Genomic DNA, 26,981 nt, shown 5'->3' with positions numbered 1-26,981 from the left:
TCCGCGATTAGCCCCGCCTTTCCGGGAGACCCTTCCAGCTGGGGGCAGCGCAGTCAACCGCCGAGTGGTGGCGCACAGCGCTCGCTTAAGCGGGAAGGAAGGGAGGCGCTGGACTTGCAGTGATTGGCAGGCAGAAATGGGGCGGAGATAAGGCAGGTTTTCTGAGAGATTATTGGCTGAATTGGCTGCGGGGGCGGGAGAAGAGAAGACTCGGCCGGGGATTCGTGGAAGTGGAGCGGAAGTCGATCGCTAAAGCTGTTGAGAAGAGTGTGAAGAGAAAGGAGCAGCGTTTGCGGCATCGGCGTCTGTCAGCAGGTGAGCGTTGCCGGAAGTTTCTCTAAGGGGCTCCTGGCCCCGCAGGCCCAGCAGCCTGGGAGTCCGTTGTGAACGTTGTGAACGTTTAACTCACCCTTGAGGGGAGACGGTGCCGCGGTAACGCGGCGCTCTGGGGCCCGGGACCCGGTCGGGCCTGGTTCGAATCAGGGTCTTACTCGAGAGCCTCTGGGGAGGTTTCAGGTGGACGGCCCTAAATGGGATTTCGAATCCGGCCTCTGCCACGCACCACCCGAGGCCTCGTTTCCTTGCTCATTGAACGGGGTCATGAAAATTTACTGGCCTGACTTATGACTACATAATACATCTAGAAACTTCTCTCCACTCCCAGGCGTAGGCGGGACCACCGTCGCCCCCTGTCTGGAAGACTCGAGGGGCCCCCGCACTCCCTCGCTCCGCTTCCACCGACGGCAACAAACCTAATCTTATACTTTTCTTTAGTAACCACGTTAAAAAATAAATATATATTTTAATATGTTAAACTTAATGTATAGCCACAATATCATTTCAACATGTGATCGGTATTAAAATAAACACGAACCTGAGGTATCTTTTATTTTGTTACTTAGTACTAACGGTTTGAAGACCTGTGTGTTTTACACGTTACACCACATCAGTGATCTGGACGCTCCGTTTTCACCGGAAATAGTTGAGGTTTCATAAAACTTAGAGTTGAAAGGGAGATTCACATGCCCAAATGTTTCCCAGCATGTTAAAATTTCCCATGAACCCAGTCTCATGTCGGTGATAAATTGAGATATTAATTGATGAAAGTTAAGCGACGTGGAATGTTCTGTTTCACAGTGGCACTAGCCACATTCAGGTGCTTGTGATCCCCTGTGGCTTCCGATATTGGATAGCCAATACCAACTTCAGCCAAACTGACCTTTTTGTTTCATAAAATCTGCCATGACACCCCCCACTTCTTTTCTGGTGCCTCCTTGTTCTTCAGGTCTCTCCTCAGATGTCTTCTGGGAGAATCCAAGAGCCCCCTGAACAGCATTCAAATTCGTAGAACGTAAGCCTGAACGGTACATTTCAAGCCACTAGCATTTCTTATCCATCCTTTGTAGCCTCATGATGCTCAGAATATTTTCTCTCTCTTTTTTTTTTGTATCTCCATCTCAAATTAAGTAGGATTAAAAAGATTTTTTTCCCCCATTGAAACAATTTGGCTGCAGGAAAATTCCCATTATGATTGGCTCTGGGTTCTTGGCAGTCATTGGGCATCCTTAGGAATTTTTGTGACGAGAAGATCAAATTTTCAAATTATTTCCAAATGTAATTCAGTTGCTTATAAATATGAAATTTGATGAAGTTGTTTTGTTTTCTAGATATTAAACAGTTATTCATTACAACTTTGTAGTTTTCTTTCTGCATTGTGGAAGTTTTTTTCCTTTATCCTCAGCCCCAACCTTTTCATAGCCCCTGAAAAGTTCATCAGTCACAAGCATTATGTCTCTGTCTATAATGTCTTCTCCCTACAGCTGGCTGAATAATCTTCAATTGTAAACCAGATCATGTCATTACTCTGCTTAAAACCTTCAAAGGCTTATCATACTTAGGATGAAACTTAAGATCTTCACTGTGGCTTAGGAGGCCCTGCACAGTGGCCTCAACTGACCTCATCTGCCAGCCTCCCTCTTGTCACTACTCCCAAGCCCTGCCGGCTTTATTTCCTGTCTTTCAACACACCAAACTTTATTCCTGCTGCATGGCTTTGCACTTGCTGTTCCCTCTGCCTGGAATGTGTTTCCTTTAGATAATTGGCTGTCTCATTCTCATCATTTATGGTTCACCTCAGGTGTCTCTCCAGAAGAAGCCTTCTTGGACCACCCTAGTTAAACTAGACTTTCATTAATCACAAAAGCCTGCTTATTAGGAGCACTTATCAGAATCTGTAGATATGTTGAATTTTTTTTTGGCTCTGCTGCATGGATTGTGGGATCTCAGTTCCTTGACTGGGGATTGAACCTGGGCCACAGCAGTGAAAGCCCCAAATCCTAACCACTAGACCACCAGGGAACTCTTATCATCCCTCAGTAGATTGAAAGCTGGTTGTGGACAGTGATCCCACCTGTCTCATACAGACCTCTCAATGTATTTCCAGAGCTTAGCATAGGACCTCACATGTGGGAAGTTTCCAGTAGATTATTTTTAAAAAAGAATAAATCCATATAAAGGGCTTACATGATACCTGGAGTGTGAAAAGTACTTCATAAACAAGAAACATTAGCAGTGCATAGTCATCATTTTTCTTAATATTTCAGGTGTACTCACTCAGAATAAAAAATGCTATAACAAAGTACATTTTTACTCCTTACCCAGCTTAAGAAGTAAAACATTAGGGATGCAATTGAAAGGCCTTATATATCCCTGCCTCAAACCTGTTCCTCCCCTTTTTTCACATGTAACTATAATCTTGGATTGAGTGTTTATTTTTCTGTACATGCTTGTACATCTTTAATAGGTGTCTTTAAACTGTATATAGTATTGTATGTCACGTTCTGCAACTTTATAGAAATGATGCTGCTGCAAAGTCTGGGGAAAACCAGGCACAAGCTTCCACAAGGCCTTTCCTGGTGAAGTCACAAGGGACTCCCTGAGTTCCTACAGCAGAGTTGTGACAACGTGTGAAATGTCTACCAGGAATGCTCAGTACCCAGGGTACTTGGGGCAGGAGGGGGCTGATCAAGTTTCAAACTTCAGACTCCAGAAGGAAAGCAGTTGTGGACACAAACCACATTGTTTGTACAGTTTAGGCACAATGAGCCACTTGTATCATTTAGGGAGTGGTGGGCACTCTCCATTCACTTCAGTCACTTCAATCGTGTCTGACTCTTTGCGATCCTGTAGACTGTAGCCCACCAGGCTCCTCTGTCCACAGGATTCCCCAGGCAAGAATATTAGAGTGGGTTGCCATGCCCTCCTCCAAGGGATCTTCTGGCCCAGAGATCAAAACTGCGTCTCCTGCATTGGCAGGCAGAGTTCTTTACTACTAGCACCACCTGGGAAGCCCTACAGAAGGGATAGCTGTACACAAAAGAGTTAATTGTATCAGACCTGAGACCGCTGTCCTTAGAAAGGCCTATTTGCAAGGTTGGTCCTGCCTGGTGTATAGGAATTTGGATTTCAGGAGTGTTCCCACCACTCCCTAAATGATACAAGTGGCTTGTGGTGCCTAAACTGTACGAACAATGTGGTTTGTGTCCAACACCTGCTTTCCTTCTGGAGGCTTGAAGTTTGAAACTTGATCAGCTCCCTCCTGCCCCAGGTACCCCGGGTACTGGGCTTTCCTGGTAGACATTTCACACGTGTTGTCACAACTCTGCTGTAGGAACTCGGGGAGTCCCTTGTGACTTCACCAGGAAAGGACTTGTACCTGGTTTTCTCCAGACTTTGCCCCATGCACCTTTGCTCTTGGCCGATTTTGCTTTGTGTCCTTTTACAGTAAGAAATCATCGCCTGGGAAATTCCCTGGCAGTCCAGTCATTAGGACTCCGTGGTTCCGTGGCAGAGGGCATGGTTTCAGTCCCTGGTCAGGGAACAAAGATCCCACATGCTGCATGGTGCAGCCAAAAACAAAAACTCAAACAAAATCATACCTTGAGTAGGCTAGATGCTAAATTCTATGAATCCTCCTCATGAATCATAGAAGCTAGGGGTTATCTTAGGCACCCCCAATGCAGTGTCATACCAGACTTACCCCATCACGGCTGGAATTAAGGGGAGGAAGAGCAAGGGCACAACATTTAAAGAGACACATACCCTCCAAGTCACACAAGTGCCAAACTGTACTTGCATGACTGAAGGCGAGTGCCTCCTAAATTTTTCACTCTAGACACCTAGCTTCCCTCTGGTGCCAGCCCTGCCTTCTGAAGCTTGCTTTTTTTTGGTCAATCATAATACTTTTAAGATGTATTTGTGGCACATGTATAGCTCCAGTCATTTATTTTCCCTGCTGTATCGCTGTGCTGTGTGATGTGGTAGCCATTAGCCATGTGTGGCTTTTTTTTTTCCAGTTAATCCAAATTAAATGAAAAATTTAACTCCCTGGTTACTTCGCCACACTTCGTGTGTTTAATAGACACCATGGCTTGTGGCTGCCACATTAGACAACTCCAATAAAGAATGCCTGCGTGATCACAGAAAGTTTTGTTAGACAGAATTTACTTATCCATCCACCTCTTGTTATTTAAGCTGTTTCCACTTTTCTGTTTTTTTCTTAAATTTAAAAAATTTACTTATGTTTGGCTGTGCTGGGTCACGTTGCTGTGCTTGCTTTTCTCTAGCTGTGACAAGCAGGGGCTACCCTCTAGCGATGCATGGGCTTCTTACCGCGATGGCATCTCTTGTTGCAGAGCACAGGCTCTAGGGTTCACAGGCTTCAGTAGTTTCGGCTCCTGGGCTCTAGAGGACAGGCTCGATATTTGTGGCACATGGACTTCGTTGCTCCTCGTCATGTGGGATCTTCCCGGACCAGGGATCCTAACCCATGTCTCCTACATTGGCAGGTGGATTCTTTACCACAGAGCCACCAGGGAAGCTCAGTTTCCAGTCTTCTACTCTTACAAACAGCACTGTAGTGTTCATTGTTGTGCATGGCTCTTGGTGTACACATGCAGGAGTTCCCCTAGGATGCATACCTAGGAGATGATTTGCTGAGTTTGGGGACTATTCACCTTGACTAGATATTGCCAGTGTGTTCTTCAAAATGATGGATCCAGTTCTCAACTCCTGCCAACAAAGTTGGTGTTGCTGTGTCCTTATCACACTTGCTGTTGTCAGACTTTTACATACTTGTCCTTATGATGGGTGTGAATTACTGGTTTCAGTTTGCATTACCCTGATTAACAAAAGAAATTGAAATTTTTTCAAATTTGTTGACCATTTGCTTTCCATGAATTGTCTGCTCATATCTTTGTCCATTTTCTTGCTGGGTTGTCTTCATTTTACTGAGTGCAGGACTTCTTATAAGTGAGGTGTGCCTTTTTGTTGGTATGGTGTCTTTTGCTATTTTAAACAATTTATTTGGCTGCACTGGGTCTTAGTTCTCTCTAGTTGTGGCTCGCAGGCTTAGTTGCTCTGAGGAATGTGGGATATTGGGTCCCCAGCTAGGGATCAAACCCAAATCCCCTGCGTTGCAAGGCAGATTCTTAACCCCTGGACTGCCAGAGAAGTTGCTCTATGGTGTCTACTGATGTTCAGAATTTATTATTATTAATGTCATCATCATCATTATTTTAATGTTATCAGAATTATAAATCTACTTACAGTTTGTGTTTTTTGTGTCTTGCTTAAGAAATCTTACTCTGAGGTCAATAAGATATCTTACTGTATTTCTTCTGGAAGTTCTACTTTTCATATTCTACTTTTCATGAAATATTTTCCTATTTCATATTTAGGTTAAAAAAACTGGAATTTATTTTTGTTTATGATGTGAGGTAGGTTTAATTTTCAGATGGATAACCAGTTGTTCCAGCTTCAGCTCCATTTATTGAGTAGTCCAGTGGTTCTCAAAATATAATCCCTTGGGGATCCCTAAGAACCTTTTAGGGAATCCATGAGATAAACTGTTTTCATAATATTCTAAAGCATTATTTGCCTTTTTCATTTGTGCTGTGTTGTCTGTGCACTGTTGGTACAAAAGCAGCAGTTAGTAAACCTGCGGGCCGCTTCCAGGAATCAGTATTGTGTAGTGGTCGTTATTGTACTCCTCACCACCTCACACACACTCAGTGTTGAAACAATTTTACTGAAGAATGTCCTTGAAGGAGCAGTGAAAGTAGTAATTGTGTTAAAGCTTAGCCCTACAGCAGGTCTGCCTAATATTCTGGGTGGTGAAATGGAGCATTTGCATAGAGTACTTCTGTTGCATGCTGGGGAAGGACGGTAAGGAGGTAAATGCACTTGTCCAGTTTGAGTGGAGGTGGAACTGCCTTCTTTTTTCATGAACACCATTTTTACTGAATAATCACTAATTATTATTCAGATTAGGATATTGGCCATGTATCTTCTCAGAAATGAATGAAGTGAGTTGTCACTAGGAGGAAGATTGATAGTGTGCTGTCAGTGATAATATTTGCGCTTTTAAGCAAAACAGACATTTGGGAAGCTTTTATTCATCACCGTGAGCCTGATAACATATATATATATATATGGCTGCTCTGGGTCTTAGTTAGTTGGGGCACATGGGATATTCAGTCGTCATTGTGGCATGTAGGATCTTTAGTTGTGGCATGTGGGACCTAGTTCCCTGACCAGAGATTGAACCCAGGCTCTATTTGGAGCATGGGGACCATCAGGGAAGTCCCCAACTTTTCAATATTTGAAGGCTTTCCTGATGAAATCAGTGGTGATACAATTAACATATATTTTAAAATATAGTGAAATATAACAACTCAGCATATTAATGTTTTCCTAAAGACCAATGCATGATGTTACAAAATCAGTCATAAAAGATCAAAATTTGTAAAATAGAGCAATGAGTTCCAGTGTAACAGTATGAAAAGTTTTTTGATACAGTTTCATACTCTACATTGTAACTGACTTTAATACACCACCACTTGTTGAGTTTCGCTATAGTAACCAAGTAAAATATCCCAAATTAGTTGAAGAGGCTATAACACTCTTCCCTTTTCCAACTGTATGTCTTTGTTAGGCTGGCTTTTCTTCATATACTTCAGCCAAAACAGCATACTGCAACAGATTGATTGTGGAGACCTAGGTGAGAATCCAGTTCTTTCATTACACTAGAGGGTAGGAGCGTTACAGAAATGAAAAGCAGTGCCATTCTTTTCACTACCTGTGTTTTAAAAACATACAGTTAATTTTTATTAAAATAGGTTATTTTAACATTTAAAAGATTCATTAGCTAATTTAAATATTTTAAATTTTTCTAAGTTTTAATTTCCAATTTAGTAAATATAAATAGATATAATCTCTAATCCCATAAAGAACAGCTCATTAGGGTCCTCATTCATTTTTTTTAAATTAATTTTTTAGAGCAGTTTTACGTTCATGACCGATTTTTCACATCCCCTTCCGCCTCACACATGCATAGCATCCCCCACCATTAACATCCACCACCGAAGTGGTAAATTTGTTACAATTGATGAACCTATACTGACACATCATTATCACCTAAATGTACAACTTACAGAAAGGTTCACTGTTGGTGTACATTCTATGGACTTCAACAAATGTGTGACATATATTCATCATTATAAATCATACAGAGTATCTTTACTGCCCTAAAAATCCTCTGTGCTCCTCCCAGACATCCCCCTCCCTACCATTATTTTTAAAATAAGTTTTTAAAAGAGTGAAGGGAGCTCAAGACCAGAAAATACCAGATCCTCTGGATCAATCCATCCTTTTTCTAGTGATTTGTAATCTCTGCCTAGAGCATGTTTCCGTCTAGCCACAGGTCTCTTCCCTCAGATTTTTTGTCTCTTCTCCTGCCAGCACCCCATTGTGCAAAATATTAACACACTATAACCAGTCTTGGGAAGGCTAGTTCCCCACCTAATTCATTTGTGTTGGTTATCCTTGGCCTTTCTTCCTACATAGAAAGTAGGACACACAAATACTTTTTCCTGTTGCAAAAGTAATATATGTGTAATGCAAACAGTTTTTAAAATACAGAGTTGCAAGAAAGTTAAAGTTACCTCTGTTAATATTCTGATGTTTAGCTTTATATTCTGCATATATTTTACATTTATACACACACATACAGTTTCATATTTGTATATACACACTTTTTGTATATTCATGCCATCACAACAAAAGTAAAGTCATACTTTATCTTGTTTTTACATATAGGTTTTTACCCTTAGGATTATTATGAATATATTTTCACATCATTTAGTGTTCTTCTACATTATCATTTTGAATGGCCACATGGTGTTCTGTTTATGGATATGCATTATTCACATAACAGTTCTCTGTGCTGAAATTTTAGATTATCTAGTGTTTCACTCTTAGAAGCCTTGTTGCAGCGAAGCTTCTTGTCGCAGTCTTCATGCACTTGGGCGTTTCCTTAGGATCAGTTCCCAGGAGAGGACTGGTTGGCTTAAAGTGAGGGCTTCAGTTGTGAGAAGCTGGGATCACTTGGACAGAGGCAGAGGGTGGTAGAAAACAGTGGGGCAGGACAGATAGAAGAGTCGTGATTACAAGAGTTTTCATCAAGGAGAGGCCCAGTGACGTAGGAAGGGATATAAGTGGGAGCAGGTCCTGTCATCGCAGCTTGTTGCCGTGACTCAGATGTTTGAAAAGGTGAGCGAGGAGCAGAATAAGCCTGAGGAGTGACTTCCCTGGGGACCCTGCGGTTCAGAACCCATCTGCCAATGCGCAGGACACAGGTTTGGTGTCTGGTCCAGGAAGATTCCATATGCCACAGGGCAGCTAAGCCCAGGCACTGCAACTACTGAAGCCTATGTGCTCTAGAGCCCATGCTCTGCAATAGAAGAAGCCACGAGAAATCCTGTGTACCACAACTAGAGCGTAGCCCCCGCTCACTGCAACTAGAGAAGGCCCATGTGCAATAACGAAGACCCAGTGCAGCCAAAAATAAAGAAGAAAGAATAATGTATCTCAGGGAACTCAAACAGGGGCTCTGTATCAACCTAGAGGGGGCAGATGGGAGGGAGGTGCAAGAGGGAGGGGACATATGTCTACCGGTGGCTGATTCCCTGTAGTTCAAACGGTAAAGAATGACTGCAATGCAGGAGACCAGGGTTCGACCCCTGGGTCGGGAAGATCCTCTGGAAAAGGGAATGGCAATCCACTCCAGTGTTCTTGCCTAGAGAACCCCATGGACAGAGAAGCCTGCGGGCTACAGTCTGTGGGATCGCAGAGTCAGACACGACTGAGCGACTAACACACAACACATGGCTGATTCATGTTGAGGTTTGACAGAAAACAACAAAATTCTGTAAAGCATCTATCCTTCAATTAAAAAATAAAAGAAAAAGAATAAACCTGACGATATTGTGGGGATAAAGGGGTAGCCTCAGCCTAGCACCTCTAGACCTTCCCAAGAGTTCATGGGGGAGAGGAGGTTTTCTCAACGGCAGAGGCTCCAGTGCTTTCAGTCCTTTGGGAATCTGAGAGAATCCTCCATTGCTCTGCATCAGGGCCTTCCCTCTAGCTTAACTCACATGAGTCCACTCTGGATAGTCTTCTAACATACTGGCTACGTCGGGACCATCAGGGTGTGGCACAGTTTGTGGGCGTCTCCTCTGATGTGGGGAGCCCATATAGTCCGGCCCCGTAGTGTGTGCCTAGTGGGCTTGGCAGGAAGTGTGTGTGGCGGGGGGCGGCTGGGCAACTGCAGCTGAGTGCAGACAACCCTAGATGCAGCCCCTGGGGTCAGAAGACCGAGATGGAGGCCTGGTCGAACTTTCTTTTATTAGCCAGGTGAACATCGGTGTGTTCTTAAACCTTTCTGGGCTTCAGCTTCTGCAGGTGTAAAATGGAGCGAAGTAAAACCTGTCTCATTGGGTGGTTGGAAGGATTAAATTGGACAGTATGCGTAAGGTGTCTACAGGGTGTGGGCACTCTGAACTGCTTTGTAATCTTACTTGAGTAAGTCATTTAATCATTCTTAACTTCAGTTTCCTCATCTGATATATGAGGATAGTAATATATATCTTATGATCATTAAGATGAAATGTAGCAAAGACCTTTGAAAGTCTCAACATCAGTGTTATTGTTCCTGGGCACGTGCATATGGTTGCCCCCAGTACGGAAGGGTGCCAGTAACAAGCCCTGGGGGTCACAGGTTGTCAGGCACAGCAGGTTTCACTGCATGTGCGGAGGAAGGAGTCGTGTGTGCCGTGCTGGGAGAGTAAAGGGCAAAAAGGGAGAAGAACTGGCCTTGTGGTAGAATCTCATCTTATGCCAGGATTACATTTCAAAGAGCATGAGGTCAGAATCATATATAATTAAGTTTAACTATGCTTAAATCTCCCGAATTTGCTTACAGAGCATCTCTCAGTAAGTCCAGTAGAACTAGTTCTTCGTCAGCATAAGATATCGTTGGGCACCAGCTAAACTGTTGAACTTAGGTTTCAGGGCCAGGCTGAGCTAACATCAGCATCACACAGAACAGTGTGTGGGAGCTGAGAGCTGCTGAGGGAGGGGTTTTAACTTATCTCAGGCCTACTCTGGGTCTGATGCTCAATTCAGCTTTATGTCTTTTAACAAAGATTCATTGAGCACCTCCAGTGTGTCAGACACTGTGCTGAACAGTAGGAAACAGCAGTGAAAAGAAAAAGACCCTTATGCATTATATTCTTGGGCTTATCTTGTGGCTCAGTTGGTAAAGCATCTGCCTGCAATCTTCCCTGGGTTGGGAAGATCCCTAGAGAAGGGAAAGGCTACCCACTCCAGTATTCTGGCCTGGAGAATTCCATGGACTGTATAGTCCATGGGGTCGCAAAGAATCGAAAGTGACTTGTGCATTATATTCTAGTGTGGGAGGTGGGGAGGCAGACAATAAACAAGCAAAAAAGATAGTTTGTGAGATGGGAGACAAAGCAAGACAGGGGTTAGGAAATTCTGAAGCAACAATTGCCATTTAAATGGAGTAGCCTGGTAAGGCCTGCTGGGAAGCTCTGATTTTTATATGCCCTGCCAGGAGAATAGGTGAACCCTAGGAACAGCCGGTACAAAGGTCCTGAGGCAGACAGGAGATTGTCTGCATGTTTGTGGATGGTGAGGACCCCAGTGTGACTGGAGTGGAGGGAAGGAGGAGAGCCATGGGGATGAGATCTGATACTGGAGAGCCTTGTGGACCATTTTATTGTCCTGGCCCCTTTTTCTGGGCGAGGAGGAAGCCTTTAGAGTTTTAAGCAGAGGAGGGACAAAAATAAGCTTATTGAGATCACTCTGGTTTCTGTGTTGAGAAAAGCCTGAAGAGGGACAAGGGAGCTAGTTCGTGGACTGTAACCGTGGTTCTGGTGAGAAGGTGGGAGCTTGGACCAAGGTAGTGAGAACTAGTTAATTCTGGGTATTTTAAAAGTTAAAGCCAGTGCTCGCTTCAGCAGCACATATACTAAAATTGGAACGATACAGAGATTAGCCTGGCCCCTGCACAAGGATGACACGCAAATTCATGAAGCGTTCCATATTTAAAAATAAATAAATAAAAGTTAAAGCCACTATTGCATCTGCTTCAGATTAGACGTGGGGTACGAAACAGCGAGTGAGTTCAAGGGAGGCTCCAAGGGTCTTATCTTGAGTCTCAGGATGGACTTGCTATTAATCAAGGTGAAGCTGGTAGGAGGAACTGGAGCAGGTGTGTGTGTGTGAGTGTGTGTGTAGTTGGGTTCAGGACACATTACATTTGAGATCTTACCAGACACCCAGGGGAAGATGTGGAGTGGTTCATTGGATGTAAATGAATCTAGAGCTCGAGATAGAAGTTCAGGTTGGAGCTCTACATTTGGAAGTCATCAGTATAATAGATGGTACATCTGACCTTGAGCAATGCAGGAGTTTGGGATTGTGCAATCAAAAATCCATGGTAACTTTTTTTTTTTCTGGCTGCACTACACAGCATGTTCCCCAACCAGGGATTGAACCCTTGTCCCTTGCAGTGGAAACACAGAGTCTTAACCACTGGACTGCCAGGGAAGTCCCTCCATGTATAACTTTTGTTTCCCCCAGAACTTCACTACTAATAGCCTACTGTTGACTGCAAGCCTTACCAATAACATAAATAGTAAATTAATACATATTTTGTGTGTTATATGTATTATATCCTGTATTCTTACAGTAAAGTAAGCTATAGAAAAGAAACTATTACAATCATAAGGAAGAGAAAATGCATTTATAATACTGTACTATATTTATCAATACCATAAGTTTACCTCATCTGTCTACAAGATGAATTGTCTCTCAGTACCTACATCAGTGTTTTCTTATATAATACAAAAAACACTGTAGATGTTATGCATATTCCTAACACTGGACATCAAAAATGAAATTAGGTAACTGTGAAAAAGAAATTCATTTTTATTTACAGGTATAATGCTTCACACACTGGTAATGAAGAAGCAGCAATGATTGCTTTATGGGAGCCTTGTGTGGTCTGTGGCGCCCATGTATGGTCTGTAAGTCTGGAAGTTTTGATAAGTTTTAACTTCAACTTTTTATAATCAATATGTATATATTTTATGATTGTTGTTTAGTCACTAAATCACATCCAGCTCTTTTATGACTGCATGGACTGTAGACTGCTATGCTCCTCTGTCCAGGTGATTTCCCAGGCAAGAATACTGGAGTAGGTTACCATTTCCTTCTCCAAGGGATCTTCCAACCCAAGGATTGACCCAGGGTCTTCTGCATTGGCTGATGGTTTCTTTACTACTGAGTCACCTGGAAAGCCTGCATTTTATAGTAATAAATGATAAAATAGTATCTATATATATTTTATGCATTTATGACATACCTTTCTTAATTTTTTTTAATATTTCTAAGCTATACCTTTAACCAATTGTTGCAAATCTCCAAAAATGTTTCCAATGTACTTATTTAAAAAAAAAAATCCTCATCTGAGTGGACCTGTGTGGTGGTGTGTTACTCAACGGTCAACTGTATTTAAAACCATGAAATGGGATGAGATCTTCCAGGGAGTGAGTGTAGGTAAAGGTCCAAGGCTGAACCCTTGGGCCTGTCAACATTAAGAAGTCAGGAGATGAGAGGGAACCAGTGCGGAGACTGGGAAGGAGTAGCTGGGGAGAGGAATGGCGGAGGGTGGCACCCCAGATGCCTGTGTTGAGGACAGATGGGCATGGAGAGAGGTTCTTGCGCTGTTTGGTCATTTCCATCTCTGAACACTGGCTGCTATATTTGAGAAAGTGAAATACACATGATGCCATTGCACTGTGCTGTCACGATAAAAAATGCACCACTCCAGTAATGTGTGGGAGTCTAGGAATGGCAGCTGGAATCACACATGGCACAGTGTATGGTTCCTGGGCTTGGCTCTTAACATGGCCTGTGGACAGAGGTCCGGGCCAAGAAGGGCTTGGCTGAGACACAGCGTGGCACAGTGGCCTAGCTCAGAGACTGGGATGTGCACCCAGGTGCTAGAAGCCTGTTTCCCTACCTGTAAGATGGAGCGCTGGTACCCTCCACCCAGAGCACTTACGAGGCTTGAGAAAGAAATTGCACCTGAATTGCCCACCTAGGCCCTTGAGCCTACCAAGTGCTGGGAACGCGGACGGCTCTGACTCCCCGGGCCTCTGCCACGGGTTCTGAACAGCAGTGCAGGCTCCTCTCTGTCACAGCCTCAGGGATGCTGTGAAGAGCCGCTCCAGCGCCTCTCACCACACCCCCAACCCGCCCCCCCCCCCCCACCGCAATGAATCATGCCACTCTTGTCATTCCAAGAAATCTTAATTTCTTTATTGATTTTTGACTCAACAATTTTTTTTTAACTTTTTGTTTTTTTCTGAAACGTTCTTGTTGTTATGAGCCTTTTGTTTTGTTCTCGTTAAATGCACTCGACCCAAAATTGGTTTGGCATATCGAAAAGGAGACCAGGAGGGACTGGGGTCATAGGAGAAGAGGGGAGGGGGCCCGAATGAACAGAGAGAAACTGAGGGTGAGAGAAGAGGAACACGGAGACAGTGAGAAAGACACAGGGGAAGAGGTGGAGACACTGAGAGAAAGGAAGGCAAAGAAAACCAAACCCGCCCCCCCCCCCAAAAAAAAACCCAAACACCAAACCCGGAGAAAAATAATTAACAAGATTTCAAAGCAAATGAATTTAGGAGCCCAAGGAAGGGAGTAGGAGAGGAAACCAAGACCCTTCCTCCTCTATACTGTCCCAGCTGGGGTGGGGGCATCAAGGCACCAGGTCTGGCAGGGGTGGGGGGACACCTGGGCGCTCAGGGTAGCCTCGTGCTGGGCTGCAGTGTGTCCGGACCTACCGACCAGAGGGCCCTGCCACACAGCTCTGAGGCCTGGGAACCCACCTTGGGGATTCTGGCTGGAATGGGAACCCCGGGACCCGCTGCACCCTCTCTCCCCTTGATTGTCAGAGTCTGGAGAGATAAACGGAGGACTGGGCAGGGGAGAGGAAGCGGGACGCCTTGCTTGCCTCCAGTCCCCTGGGACCTCTCCCCCCAACCCCCCCCCCCCCCCCCCCACTTCTTCCAGACCTCTCTGCTGGTGCCAGAGGCAGTCTGACTCTCTAACCTGGCCGATGCTTGGGCCAGGCCCACCCTTCCACCTACCCTTGTCTCCCAGCAGTTCTCTAGTCCCCAGAGAGGAGTTCTGGCCTAATGAAGTCAAGGAAAGCCGTGAAGCGGCCCCATACCTTCCTCACGGAGCCACCGGGGCAAGACTGTTCCCATTCTTCCCCTCCCCGTTCAGACCTGCCCATAGTCTGGTGAAAGGGGTCAACCCTCCCAGCAAACAGATGGAACCCAGCCTTACCTTCTCCCCACACCTGTGCCCCGGCATGGGACAGACCACCTTCTTTGGTCTGGCCCCTTCTCCCCTAACTGATGGGGGCCAGCCAGCCCCAGCTCCTCAGGAGAAGGGAGGGGCTTTCTAGCAGCAAAAAGGGTCCCTCCAGCCACCCCTCCACCCCTTTTCCCCAGTTCCTCCCTAGAGTCCCTCCCCCTGAACCCAAAGAAGTTCATGGCAGCAGCAGGCTGAGACCCAAAGATGTTTGAAAACTCATGGCACTTGTGAGAAAAGAGGGACAAAAGAGATGAGGGGTCAGAGCAAAGGTGGAGGGCTACCCCTGGGGAAATGGCAATGACAGGGCTGGGCTATGGCAATGGGACTATGCTACCCCCAAAGAGGTGGGGGGAGGTTTGCTGGGAAGGCCAGGGAGACAGACTGGAGAGGGGGCAGGGAGAGGTCCTCAGGAGACACCCCAGCCGGGCCCCAGTACCTGGCTTGCCTCTCCTGCGGGAGGGTGGGGGCAGGCAAGGCGATCTCTCAGCTTCGGCTTCCCCACCCCGTGAGAGACGACCACCTCACCACTCCCAGTCCTTCCTTCTCAGTCCTACCGGCCCCTAGCAAACACTGCTGCCCTCATTTTCCTTCCCCTGTCAACTTCTCTAGGCAGGAAATCAGCCCCTTCTTCCCAGGCCCAGAGTCCCAGAAGCAATATACAAGAAGCAGGAACTCAAAAGGGACAGCGCAGCCATCTCGGCAGAAGCATCTTTGGGCGTGAGGGTGCCTCCCCGGGCCACGGGGATGGGCGGGGGAGACAGGCCGAGCCCTGGGGCAGGCAGTGAGGTACACGCCCCAGGAGGGCTGACTGATGCCAGGGAGAGGCGGAAGGGGGAGAGGCGACAGAACCAGGTGCCAGGGGAAGGGAACGGGTTCTTTGTTTCGATGTTGCTTCTAGATTGTTTGTCTCTGGATTGTAAAAAGCTGCTCTGGTGGCCCGCCCACCCCGGCTGGGGGATGCACACGTACATGGAGAAGTCCTGGCTGCCAGGGCCCAGCGGCGCAGCTCTGCTCCGGAGAAATCCCGGGCTGGCCGGGCCGCAGGCTCCCGGTGGCTTCAAGTGATGAGATTTTCTTTCTTTCTTTCTTTTTTTGTCTTTTTTTTTTCTTTTCCATTTCATTGAAATATTTACAGCAATGGGGGAAGAGGAGGAGGAGGAAGGGTGGGTTGGGGGGGGGTAAGAGGGCCCCCTAGGGAAAGATCCAAGCCCAGGACCCACTCCCCAGGGAGCTCCAGACCCAAAATCTGCTCCCCAGATAGCCGAGCCCACAGGACTGGGAACTGCTCAAATATGGCCACCCCTGTGGGCTGGGGGCCCTGCGGGGAGTTGTGCTTCATCAGGAGTCGCCCCAAGGGAGGGGGTCATTGGGTGCACTCAGGGAGGGCTGAGGGGGCAGGCTTGCCGGGAAGGCGGGGACGAAGAGCAGAGAGAAGGAGCTTCAGAGAAAGTTCCACCTGTAAACCACCAGCCACAACCGCCCCGTTCCTCTCGCCCTGGGGCTTTCTCCCCCTGAGGGCTCTCTCCCAGGCCAGAGGCCCCAGTCTCTGAGGAGGAGCAGGGAACTGGAGTGCAGAGGAACCTGTCCATCTGTCCTGCGCCCACTGCTCCATCTGGGTGCAGCCGGCAGCACTTCCGGCTGCAAAGAGAGGAGCAGCTGCCAGGCTTCATCCAGCAGGGCCTTTGGCCCAGGGCAAGCAGAACCCTCATTTCCCTCCAGGGAGCAGGAAGGGTGGGGGGGGGGGGGGAGTCAAGGGTGGGCTGCACCCTTCCAATGTCTCCTTCCTCACTCCCCTGGGGACCTCTTGGCTCCTCACTGCACTTCCCCCGAATTGAGCTGGTGCACATGGCTGGTGGGAAACCCTGTCTGTGAACCCTGCACCTCGGGCCCCACAGCGGAGCCCCCACGGGGCCTGGAGGGCCCACGGCCAAGGGGCGCCTGGAGAGAGTGGCCAATCGGCCACTGTCCCCATCTGTCTCCCGCTCCCACCAGAGCCCCACCCAGGGGCCCCTCCCTGGCCCGGGCCACCAGCCCCCGGTCCGTGAGGTCCCTCAGAGACTGGTAACCAGTTGCATCTGCCCGTCCCCATCGGGCCCTGGCCCCTCAAGGCCCGGGGCCGCCAGGTAGCCCTCGTGGCTGGGCCGCCGCACCTGGTAGTAGCCCTGCAGGGGATTCCGGGCCACCAGGGCCGGCGGGCGCGAGGTGTAGTAGATTTCGGGGGGGCCGGGGGGTGCAGGTGGGGGTGGGGGCAGGGCCTCGCTGGGCCCCTCGGGGCTGCTGTCCGGGTAGGAGGGCGAGTCCCGCAGGTTGGCCCCGCTGGCGTAGAGGGAGTCCCGGCCTGGAGGCGAGGAGAGGGGCCGGCTGGTGGCTCCGTCCTCCGCCGTGCAGCTCTCTGACTCGTCCAGATCGCTCTGGTACAGCACCGACTGGGCCCGGGGCAGCAGCAGTGGCTCCTCCAGGGCCTTGTAGAGAAGTTCGATCTCGGCCCGGTCAGCGCCCCCGGGCCCGCCGGCCTCTTCCTCCCCGCCGCCCCCCGGCACTGGCGGCACAGGCGGCTCCGGTGGTGGGGGGCCCTTGGCCCCGCCGCTGCCCCCCCGCAGGTTGTTGTGCACCAGCTCTGAGATGATCATTTTCTCGAAGGCAGCGGCGTCGGCCAGGTTCCGGCCTCGAGGGGGCTCAGGGGCCCCGTCCCCCGGAGGGAAATCCCCGCTTCGCAAGGAGTAGCTGTTGTTGAAATTGCCGTTGAGGGGCAGCGTGTCCATGCCGCAGGCTTCCCGGCCTCCCAAGGGGTGCTCTGCAGGCAGGAGGGAGCAGCTCAGGAGGGGACCTGGGCAGTGGACGGGATGTGGGCCACGTGGGAGGTGGGTGTCTGCCTTCCCCTGGGCTCACCCCATCCCTGGGGTCTGGGGTCTTCTATTCCCTCTCCCTCACTGGCAGTGGAGATACCAGCTAAGCAGAAGGTGAGTGGGGGTGGATGTGGGGACTGACTTCCCCAGGGTCCCCTCCCACCTGGGGGCTTGGAGACTCAGCAGTATGAGCCTGGGTGGCCAGGCCCCTTTCCCATGATCTCCATCACCTTCACTCCCCACCTAATGCAACATCATCCAGCCAGCTGCCAAGCCAGAGACTCCTGTCTGTGTGTAGGGGGGCACCCCAGTTCTAAGATGGGGTCACCAGAGGGGGCCACTGTCGCATTCCCCTCCCACCCTTGGAAATGTCACCAGGAAACGGTCACACTTACTGGGTTCCCGGTAGCTCCCTGCAGGTGCCAGCCAGGAGGGAAGAGAGAGGAGATGAGAGCAGGCTCAGAATGCTGGGTCTAGGCTCTGTCCAGTGCAGGAGGCATGAGGGTGACCCCCGTAGAGACCCTCCCCACCCCCAGGCCTGACGCCCTCTCCCGGCACCAGCGTGCGCTCACCTGGGGAGTTGAAGACTGGGGGCGAGGAGGGGTTGAAGCCCACCGACTCGGCGATGAGGGTGTTGTAGGGGCTGGTGCCCCCACGGGGCTGCAGAACAGGGTTGGTCAGCAGGTGGTTCCCCATGGCACCTGCCAGGAGGGGAGAGGTCACGAGGCAGCTGGGAGAGCCTCAGAGCGAGCGCAGGTGGGGCTCAGGAGTGCCCCCTCACCTCGGTTCAGGGTAGGGGTGCTGTTGATGTCGCCTGCCATGAAGGAGGATTCTGTCTGCTTCCTCACGGTGTCGTTCCACATCCTCCGGATTCGGCTCTGAGGACGTAACCCAGACGTGAGGGGCCCTTGGGCCGCCCGCCCTCCCTGGGCCTGATGGGCACCACCAGGGACTCGGGCGAAGAACTGCCCTGCCCCCTCGGGCCGGCCCTCAGCCCCGGGGCGCCGGCCCTGCCTGCGCACCTGGGTCCCTGTGTAGTAGCGGGTGTTGCTCCGCATCGCTGAGGTCTTGAGTGAGCCGTGCGCGCCCCCGGGCGGGGAGCGGATGCAGCAGTAGGAGTGACGCAGGCACTTGCTGTACTCCTTATGCACCTGCGGGGGCGGGGGGGCGAGGACGACAGGCAGTTGGCAGTAGGTGCCCCAGCCTTGGCAGTCCCGAGACCAGGCTCCGGGTGGGCATCAGAGACCCCGCCGTCTCCTCCTGCCCCCAGCGGGCAGCCTAGCAGGCTCTCTTCTCACTCAGGCCCATCCTCCCTTCTCCACCTTCACCATTAAGTCCTCCTCTGTTCATTCACTCAGCACATCTTCAAGGAGCGTCTTCTATATGCCAAGTGTGGTTTAGGCCCCGAGGACAGATGCAAATCAGAAACAAAGCCCTACTTCTCAGAGCTGGTATCTTCCAGCAGATAGAGACTGAACACATCTACAACATCAGTGCATTATGTAGATGTCTGCCCAGAGAACCATGGCCGGGGGTTAGGCAGGTGCTGGCGGCAGGGGTGGGGGTGGTGATGTCCAACAGATGGGGGAGCAGGGGGACTCACTAAGGAGACATTTTGGCAAAGACCTGAAAGAAACAAGGCAGTGGGCCCCGCAGATATCTGGGGAGGGGCAGGGGACAAGCCCTGAGGAAGGTCCACGTCTGAGTGTCTGAGGGAACAGAAGACAGCATGGCTGGAGCAAAGGGAAGGAAAGGGGGAGCCCAGGCTGGACCCTGTGGGCCGGCAGGGGAGCTCTGTAAGCTTGTCACTGTCGCTGTGTGTCCAGTGAGGACCTTTCATCAGAGCGGGAACACAGCTGACCTTGCAGCCAAGACCAGTGATCCCTGCCTTCTTCACTCCCCGTGTAGCCTCACCCACCTCACTGTCCTCCGAGATCAACCACGGCCTTACTGGGGCTCCCCACTCCTTCAAGATGAAGTCTAACACTCCTTGGCCCTGTTCCCCTGGCTTCCGTCTTGAGTCTACAGCCTGTATGCTCTTCTCCACATTCCTCTGCTTCTGTTACCTCTTTAAAGATTCAGACTTTAACACCCTTTATTTAAAAAGGAAACTTCCTGTCACCACAAAACTCACGGTTTACCCTGCGACTATTAAAGTAGGAAATGTTCTGTCTGGGTGGCACCCAGACACACCTCCACACGCTTGATACACACCCCAAGCTAAGTCCCTGCCCTGAGCTCTCCTGACTCTCCACATCTGTCTTGCTTTCTCATTCCTCTGGGCTCCTGTATCTTGCTCTCTTCCAGAACCCTCCTCACCCCCGGCTAGAACCTGCCTGAGCCTGTGCTTCCCTCCAGGCAGACACAGGTCCCGCTGCAGAAGGCAGGCCCCTGGCCCCCTTCCCTGGAACTCACCTTCTTCTGTAAGGCGCAGTGAAAGACGAAGATGAAGACCCCCTGGAAGGCATTGAAGGTGGTGAAGAGATAGGCCATGACCACCGATTCCTTGTTGATGAAGAGGAGGCCGAAAGCCCACGTGAGGCCCAGCAGGAAGAGCAGCGCAATGGCCCCCAGGGCCCAAGATCTGGGGGGGTGGGGAGGAGACAGGACGTCAGAGTCCCCGCCATGCCCTGCTGCGTGTTCCTATTCCAGCAAGCCTGGACACTGCCCTGGCGTAAGCGGGCCTGCCCAGCGACCCTCATCAGCCCAGCTAGGCCTGGGGGGCACGTGGAGGTTGGGGGGAGGGTCAGGGTTCTCTGAAGAGCCGGTCATTCTCCTGCATCCTTCAGCCTCTTGGCCACACTTCCAAACCTTTAATCTATCTTCTGTTGCCTATTTGTCTTTAAGTTACCCTGAAACGGACTCGAGTATTTTTTTCGGCCACCTTGAACGACTTGTGGGATCTTTAGTTCCCCAGCCAGGGACTGAACCCACACCCTTGGCAGTGAAAGCACCGAATCCTGACCACTGGACCTCCAGGGGACTCCCTGGACTTGCTTTGTGAGCTCAGTCTCACCCTATGCAATGATGTGCCGGTTGTACTAACGCCATGTTTTCTAACACTCATTAAACAGATACATAAAGAACATAGTAAAACACCACCTTTGTCCTTAAAAAGCAACACCAGAGGTGAGAACACCACCTTTCAGGAAAGCCTAAGAGAGGCTGGGCCCAGCTCAGAGGTGCCAGGGCAGGGGCGCGGGGAGGGGTGCTCACTTAATGTTGTCGAGGCGACTGGAGTCAGGCTTGAGCACGGACGAGCTCCGGACCATCTTGTGCAGAGTCACCATGAGGAACACCAGGTTCACCTGGAGGCGGGCAAGGGGAGGGCTGGCCTGCAGTCCCTCTGCCTCCGAGCAGCGGCTCCTGACCACACCTCAGCTCCCACCCCCTGCTTCAGGGTCCCCTCTGCTGCTGTGTGTGCTCCGCGGTGTCCAACTTTTTTGCGACCCCATGGACTACACCCCCCAGGCTCCTCTGTCCATGGGATTTCCCAAGAAAGAATCCTGCAGTGGGTTGCCATTTCCTGCCCCTCGGTGCCTGACAACTGGGGCAACTGTTAATGTGGCTCTCGGGGCTGGTGGGGACAGGGCCCAGGGCCTGACACAGCGGGAGCTCACACCACAGCTCCTAGACAGATAGGCCTCAGTGCTGGAACTTTACAGATGCAAGCTGCTCTTTTAGCCTCAGTTGGCTGCTCAGTTTTCAAGGGCTTGGGGAGAATGGGGGTCTGGGGGTCAGAGCTGGTCTGGATGAAGGACAGACTCAACGCTGGGGATACTGCCTTCCAACTCACCACAATGACAAAGGAGACGGGCCCAATGAAGCTCCAGATGAAGTAATTGTCCACTCGGAGCCAACAGCTGTGACGGAAGCAGAGCCGGGAAGGGAGGGGTGGGGGTGGGGGGGGAGAAGTGAGGAGGGCGGGGAGTGGGGGGCGGTGTGCCCTTCCCTCCCTCTGGCTCCCAGGGCCCAGGGACTCTAATGGCTGGGGCCCCAGAGCTCAGGAGAAGGGAGGCCAGTGCCCTGAGGGTGCTGGCCCCAGGGAGGCTGCTGAGCAGGGAACCAGCGAGGAGGAGGGACTGGGTGGAGGGGACACTCACGCCTTCTCGGTGCCGTAGCTGCGGTAGTCGATGGCGGCCGCGATGCCCACCACCAGGGCAGGGAAGCAGTACCCGCCCAGGTAGTAGTACTTGGTGCGGGAGTACTCGCTCTCAAACACCTCCACCAGCAGCAGGTAGAGGTGCACACCCTCCAGGCACAACCAGGAGAAGGCGGCCAGGAAGAAGTAGTGCAGCAGGCCTGCGAAGATGGGGCAGGCGATCTGGGGGCAGGGGTGGGAGAGGCAACACAGGTGAGGGGCTGCCCTGGCCACCGACCGGCCAGTGAGCATCACCTCTCCTCCCCGCCGCCCCTTCCGCTCCTGCCCCAGAGTCCCGCCCACCTCATACTGAGTCTTGTCTATCCCAACGAGGAACAGCAGCTCCGCCAGGAAGAGGTTGATGCAGAGGTTCTTGTGGATGGTGTTCCGGTCGGTCTGCAGTCCCCGCAGGAAGCAGAAGGTGGAGATGCAGATGGCCAGGCAGACCAGGGAGATGACGATGCCCACCCAAGTGATGACCGACAGCAGCAGCTCATTGATGCGGCCCTGGTACTGGGGGAGGAGCAGGGTGCATGCTGAGCACCTCTGGCCTTGCACACACGGACCAGGCCGGGGGCCACGAGCTGCAGCCCACTGAGCCTTCTGCCACCTACCTGGCCTTCCTCCCCACCCCGGTCAACCAGCCAGGCCCCCAACCCTCTACAGGTGGCACGCTCACTTCCCATTCTCTGGCAGGCTTGTGGCGAAATGACAAAGGTTGACACCAACTTGCCTCTCCAGCAGGCCTTGGGAGAAGGTGGAACTTGGACTAGGGAGAGCCAGACATGTGGCCTCCTGCCCTGGGCAAGACTCGGGCCCCCCATGCCCATGAAGGTGGCCTCCCCTGGCACCACCCAAGCAGTGCTCTCTGAGGCCATGCAAGGCTGGGCCAGCAAGCAGGCCCGCCAGGAGGAGCGGGGCGCCGGCCAGCTTACGATCTCGCGGTGCGCCATGAGCACGGCAAAGTTGGTGAGGTGGCTGCAGGCACATGTGGTATGGGTCTTGTTGGACTCCACCAAGCGGCAGCCCTGGGTTGACCAGTAGCCCAGCATGGAGCGCTCTGAGTAGTTCCAGAAGGAGCAGTTAGCGTTGAAGTGGTTCTTGGCCTGTTGTGGGGTGGGGGCCGGGGGGGTCAGAGCTGGGAGTCCAGCCCTAGCCCTCACACCCCACCATGGGGACAAGCAGGAGAGACACGCCTGGGGCTTCCAGCTCCAGGTCACAGCCTGAGATCTCTGGGGACAGATGGCCCGAGCTGCTAAGGTGGGGGCCGGGGGGCTGCTTCTCCAGGGAGGGGTTGTAACTTGCTCTCGGGGTGAGCGAACACACTGTAGGGGGTATGGAGCTGCAACCTGGGAAAGCGGAGGGTGCTGGGACACTCACGGAAGGACGGGGCATCTCAGCTCACCTCCAGGTGGGCCACAGTGAAGATGACAGGGTCCATGAGGAAGACTCGGCTGGACTCCTTGTTGATGGACGCCGCGATGACCTGCGAGTTCACCACCAGGGAGGCGCCCCCTGGGCCCCCCGAGCCTGCTTCGCCCGCCAGCTTCACCGTGGCGTTCTCGGTGGACAGGAAGAGGCCCAGGTTGTTGTAGAGAATGAAGACAACCTTGACCACTCCTAGGTAGGACAGGCCCAGCAGGTGTGTTGTCAGCTCCTGGCCGGTGCCGCCCTCCAGGTACACTGGCCGCTGGGACCTCTGAAGTCAGGCTGCCGCCCAGGCAAGCAGGGCTCTGGGAGCCCTTCCGCGGGACTGCTGCTCAGTTGCAGGCAGTTCCCAATGGCAAGGTAGTGGTCCAGGACACACCTCACCCACCTCTCACTTTCTGTGGGACCCTAAGCAAATCCCTAACCTCTCCAGGCCTTAATCTCAAATGGCACAACCTGCCCTAAGCTCTGAGGATCAACTGCTGTCACACAAGAGTGACCTCTCCAATCTGAGGTTCTGTGAGGCTTTGTGGGGTCCCCCTAAATCCCTCGAAATGTTACACTAGCTTGAACGAAGGACACCTCTGTGTGTTGCTATGGGCTCCAACCTCTCATCAGAGTCTTCAGCCTGATCAGGGTTAAGAACTTCCCCATGAGAGGAGCTGGGGTGCCGTCTCAGGGTTCGGACACTGACCGTTGCGGCTGTTCTGCTTGATGGTGTTGGCAGACAGCTGGATTGAGTTCTCGCTCGGGTACTCCTGGGGGAACACCAGCTCCTGCACTTGGCCCTCAGTGTTCAGGACTGTGACCTCGAGGACTGTGGAGACAGGGGGTGGCAGGGCACACAAGGTTGGGGTCTGTCCACAGTCCAGAGGCCTGGGCAAGGTTGAGGGCCAGGGTAGCCCAGGGGTGTCCAGGAGGAACAGGGACCCACCCCGTTCAAGTTCTGCACCCCAACTTGCCCCAGCATGACAGCAGCACTCACCCACGTTCTGCTTGGCGGCCAGGAAGCGGGCCGGCTCCCTGACGTTGTCCGCCAGCAGGAAGGCGCCCTCCTCCAGGACGTCCAGCAGCATGGTGGCCGTGTGCACCTGCTCGGTGGCGTTCATGTCCTTCCAGGACTCGAGGGCCTCTGGCCGCAGGAGGTTGTCCACCGTCTCCACCACAGCCTGCAAGTGTGGCGGGGCAACGTTGCAACTCCCCCTGTCCCTCAGTCCCTCCAGCTGGGTTCTGCACCCCCTTCTCCAAACCTCTATCTCCCCCGGTGCCACCTGGGGCCCGCCCCACTCATTCAGGAGACAGAAGCCCCCAGGCCTCACCTTGATGTAGTCCTTGCAAGTTCTCTCCCGCTTGTGCATCTGGGGGAAAAGGGAGGTGGTGTGAGGGCGGGTCTCCCAGCCCCTCTCCCCGAACCCTGACACTCACGTCTGGGCACCAGAGAGATTCCTCTTCTGTCTCTGCCACTGACCTGGGGCTAGCCCATGAGCAAGAGCCATTCCTAAGGGAGCCCCCATGCCCCCAGGACCATCCAGGAAGGAGTCCTGGCTGGCCTGGGCTCTGTCCTGCCTTCTCCTCTCCTGGCCGTGGGTGGCCGCCCGGCTCTGCAGTGCCAGGCTGGGTGCCTCCCAAGTTCCCAGGGCGGTGCCCCTGCCCCACAGCCCCTGCCACTGGGCCCACCTTGTTATAGTTCTTGCCGGCTGACTCGCGCTCAATGGGCCGCAGTGCCTGCAGCTGGGCATCCAGAATGTCCAGCAGTTGCTCCATCAGCTTCACAGAGGAGGACACATCACCCGCGTAGATGGAGCCCCGGGTGTGGCGGGCCAGCTCGCTGGCAATGTTGGCCGCGTTCTCCCCGCTCTTGATCTGCGGGAGGCAGGAGGGGGGGCCCCCAGCCTCGTCAGGGGGCTTCTCTCTCCACACAGCAGGCCTGCTCAGCCCCGCTCATCCCTCTCTGCAGCCCCTTCTCTCTGCCTGCCCTGGTCCGCCCCCTCTGTCTGTTCCCTCTGGAGGCTAGGGATGGACCCTGGCCTGTCTCCCCAGGAGTTCCACCGCCCCCGCTGTGCCCGGGCACCCGGGGCCAGCAGGGTAAGCACGTGTGCCCATCTGGGGGCGGGGTGGCTGCTGGTACCTTCTGGGCCACCTGGTTGACCCAGGGGGAGGTGCAGTTGCTGAGGTCAGGGCCCCGGGGATTCCAGAGCCCCAGGGCTGGTAGACACTGGAAGGAGGCAATTCCTGTAGGGACAGACACACAGGAACAGAGAAGGGAACCATGGGGAGGGAGAGGAAGACGGGCCAGAGCAGGGAGAAAGGAGATGGCAGAGAGACGGGGGCGAGCAGGTGAGGGGAGAGGTGAGGGGACACGGAAGACCGGACATGAAACAGGCCAGACAGTCAAAGAGAGGTGTCACTCTGAGGTGACATGAGCCACCCACTTCCCCTAAACCCGCCCGGCTCCTCTTCCAGCTTGGCCTACCACAAAGCTGGAGCCTTCCGGTCAAGCCTGCCTTGGAAGCCCCACCATGCCTCCCGCAAAGTCTCTCTGACCCTTCGCTCGGATCCCTGGAGCCTGGTCCCGGCCCTGCCTTCTCTGGTGCATCAGCTGCTGTGTCCTGCCCCCAGCCCCTCCTGGGCCTGTGTCCCTTTCGGTCTGAGGCCAGGACTCAGGTTACCTCCCAGGGGCTCCCTGCAGGGTCCATCCAGGGCTTTGCATGGCAGCTGCTTAGACTTGCAGGAGGGAACAGGGGTGGGGCCGGGGGCACTAACTGAGCTGTGACTGTGCCCTGGGGACACAGCTGCAGACATGAAGCACGACCCCTGCGTACGGCCCACTCTGGCAGGAAAGGTAGACGGGTAAGCGCATCCAAGCTGAGCTGGGGCATGTCCCCTGTCCCCTCTCTGGCCAGGCCAGCAGTGGTCATTCCCCAAGCCAGCTGCAGCAGAGGTCACCTGGGCTCGGCACTCACCTCGAGTCCCCTTGGGGCAGGGCCTCTCCACCAGCATGCCCTGCTGGGTAGCTGGCCACTGGACCCGCCGCACCTCTCGAGGTTCACAAAAGAGTTCTGGGGACACGTGCAGATTGGGGGCGGGGGGCCGCCGGGTGCTGGGGGCCGGGGCGGTGGCTGGAGGTAGGTCAGGTCCCAGCTGGTTGATGGCACCCACGGGGTGTGTGGTGAGGGGTGCCCGGCGGAGTGGGGTGGTGGCTGCGGGCGAGGCCGTGCTGGTCAGGGGTGTGGGCCGGGCTGTGGTGGTTGTGCTGAGGGGTGGGGAAGTGGCTGGGCCTGGAAGGGAGAGGGGATACGAGATAGGGTTACCCCCAGGGTTGATCTCCCAACTAGCTCTAGGAGATCTCCCCTAGCCCCTCTCTGCCCAGAGGTCCCGCATACCCCTGGGACTATAAAGCATCAGAAGGTGGCAGAAATCCACTCATTTGTACTCTGAGGTCTGACAGCAACGGCGGAGGACAACCCAGGAAGGTATTGAAGGCTCCCATCCTCATGCTCCTCTTACTCTGGGCTCTGACCTGGCCACGTCCCTTCCCTCTGGGGACCTCAACTCCCCCTTTTTGATTCATGGGGACTCTTCTGGAGCTGTGGGGCTGCGCAGAGCTGGTTCAGGGTAGCCGAAGGGTTAGAGTGAGACTGCGGAGGGGTCCCCAACCCTAGTCAATATCAGCAGTTCAGCTTTGCTGTTTTACTGGTACTCCCACCCAAGACTGGGGTTGAAAGGGCTCCAGGGCTCAAAACGCCCTTAGG

General features: G+C 52.5%; 1 protein-coding gene, 1 long non-coding RNA gene and 1 other non-coding gene across 7 annotated transcripts in view; 2 read left to right on the top strand and 1 right to left on the bottom strand.

The window, feature by feature from the left end:
• The first annotated feature begins 33 nt into the window (after positions 1 to 33).
• On the top strand, positions 34 to 20,644 carry LOC133061843 (uncharacterized). Of its 3 annotated transcripts, XR_009694053.1 has the most exons (5): positions 34 to 315; positions 665 to 1,351; positions 12,365 to 12,452; positions 20,019 to 20,196; positions 20,508 to 20,644. It is a non-coding gene; the product is annotated as an uncharacterized LOC133061843 (long non-coding RNA). The 3 variants fall into 3 exon arrangements; XR_009694054.1 differs by lacking the exons at positions 20,019 to 20,196; positions 20,508 to 20,644 and adding an exon at positions 12,597 to 12,868; XR_009694052.1 differs by lacking the exons at positions 20,019 to 20,196; positions 20,508 to 20,644 and having other exon boundaries at positions 12,365 to 12,869.
• On the top strand, positions 11,369 to 11,472 carry LOC133062978 (U6 spliceosomal RNA). Its single transcript, XR_009694297.1, has one exon. It is a non-coding gene; the product is annotated as a U6 spliceosomal RNA (small nuclear RNA).
• The window catches only part of ADGRL1 (adhesion G protein-coupled receptor L1), a 53,358-nt gene continuing 40,104 nt past the window's right edge, over positions 13,728 to 26,981 (bottom strand). Inside the window, exons 6-23 of one of the 3 annotated variants that reach the window (XM_061150102.1) lie at positions 26,193 to 26,507; positions 25,358 to 25,461; positions 24,907 to 25,092; positions 24,549 to 24,587; positions 24,215 to 24,398; positions 23,924 to 24,046; positions 23,207 to 23,421; positions 22,737 to 22,907; positions 22,105 to 22,314; positions 21,764 to 21,984; positions 21,457 to 21,523; positions 20,877 to 20,968; positions 20,076 to 20,244; positions 18,683 to 18,811; positions 18,442 to 18,538; positions 18,233 to 18,361; positions 18,056 to 18,073; positions 13,728 to 17,608 (exon numbers count right to left, since the gene is read on the bottom strand). In XM_061150102.1, the coding sequence (XP_061006085.1) occupies positions 16,866 to 17,608; positions 18,056 to 18,073; positions 18,233 to 18,361; positions 18,442 to 18,538; positions 18,683 to 18,811; positions 20,076 to 20,244; positions 20,877 to 20,968; positions 21,457 to 21,523; positions 21,764 to 21,984; positions 22,105 to 22,314; positions 22,737 to 22,907; positions 23,207 to 23,421; positions 23,924 to 24,046; positions 24,215 to 24,398; positions 24,549 to 24,587; positions 24,907 to 25,092; positions 25,358 to 25,461; positions 26,193 to 26,507 (3,212 nt within the window). In that variant the 3' untranslated portion in view covers positions 13,728 to 16,865. Of the gene's footprint in view, positions 17,609 to 18,055; positions 18,074 to 18,232; positions 18,362 to 18,441; positions 18,812 to 20,075; positions 20,245 to 20,876; positions 20,969 to 21,456; positions 21,524 to 21,763; positions 21,985 to 22,104; positions 22,315 to 22,736; positions 22,908 to 23,206; positions 23,422 to 23,923; positions 24,047 to 24,214; positions 24,399 to 24,548; positions 24,588 to 24,906; positions 25,093 to 25,357; positions 25,462 to 26,192; positions 26,508 to 26,981 lie in introns of all 3 variants that reach the window. The other 2 variants (XM_061150101.1, XM_061150103.1) reach the window with 2 other exon arrangements.

This window comes from Dama dama, chromosome 9, assembly GCF_033118175.1.
Source record: "Dama dama isolate Ldn47 chromosome 9, ASM3311817v1, whole genome shotgun sequence".
Taxonomy (NCBI): Eukaryota; Metazoa; Chordata; class Mammalia; order Artiodactyla; family Cervidae; genus Dama; species Dama dama.
This window is presented reverse-complemented; position numbering and strand designations above follow the sequence as displayed.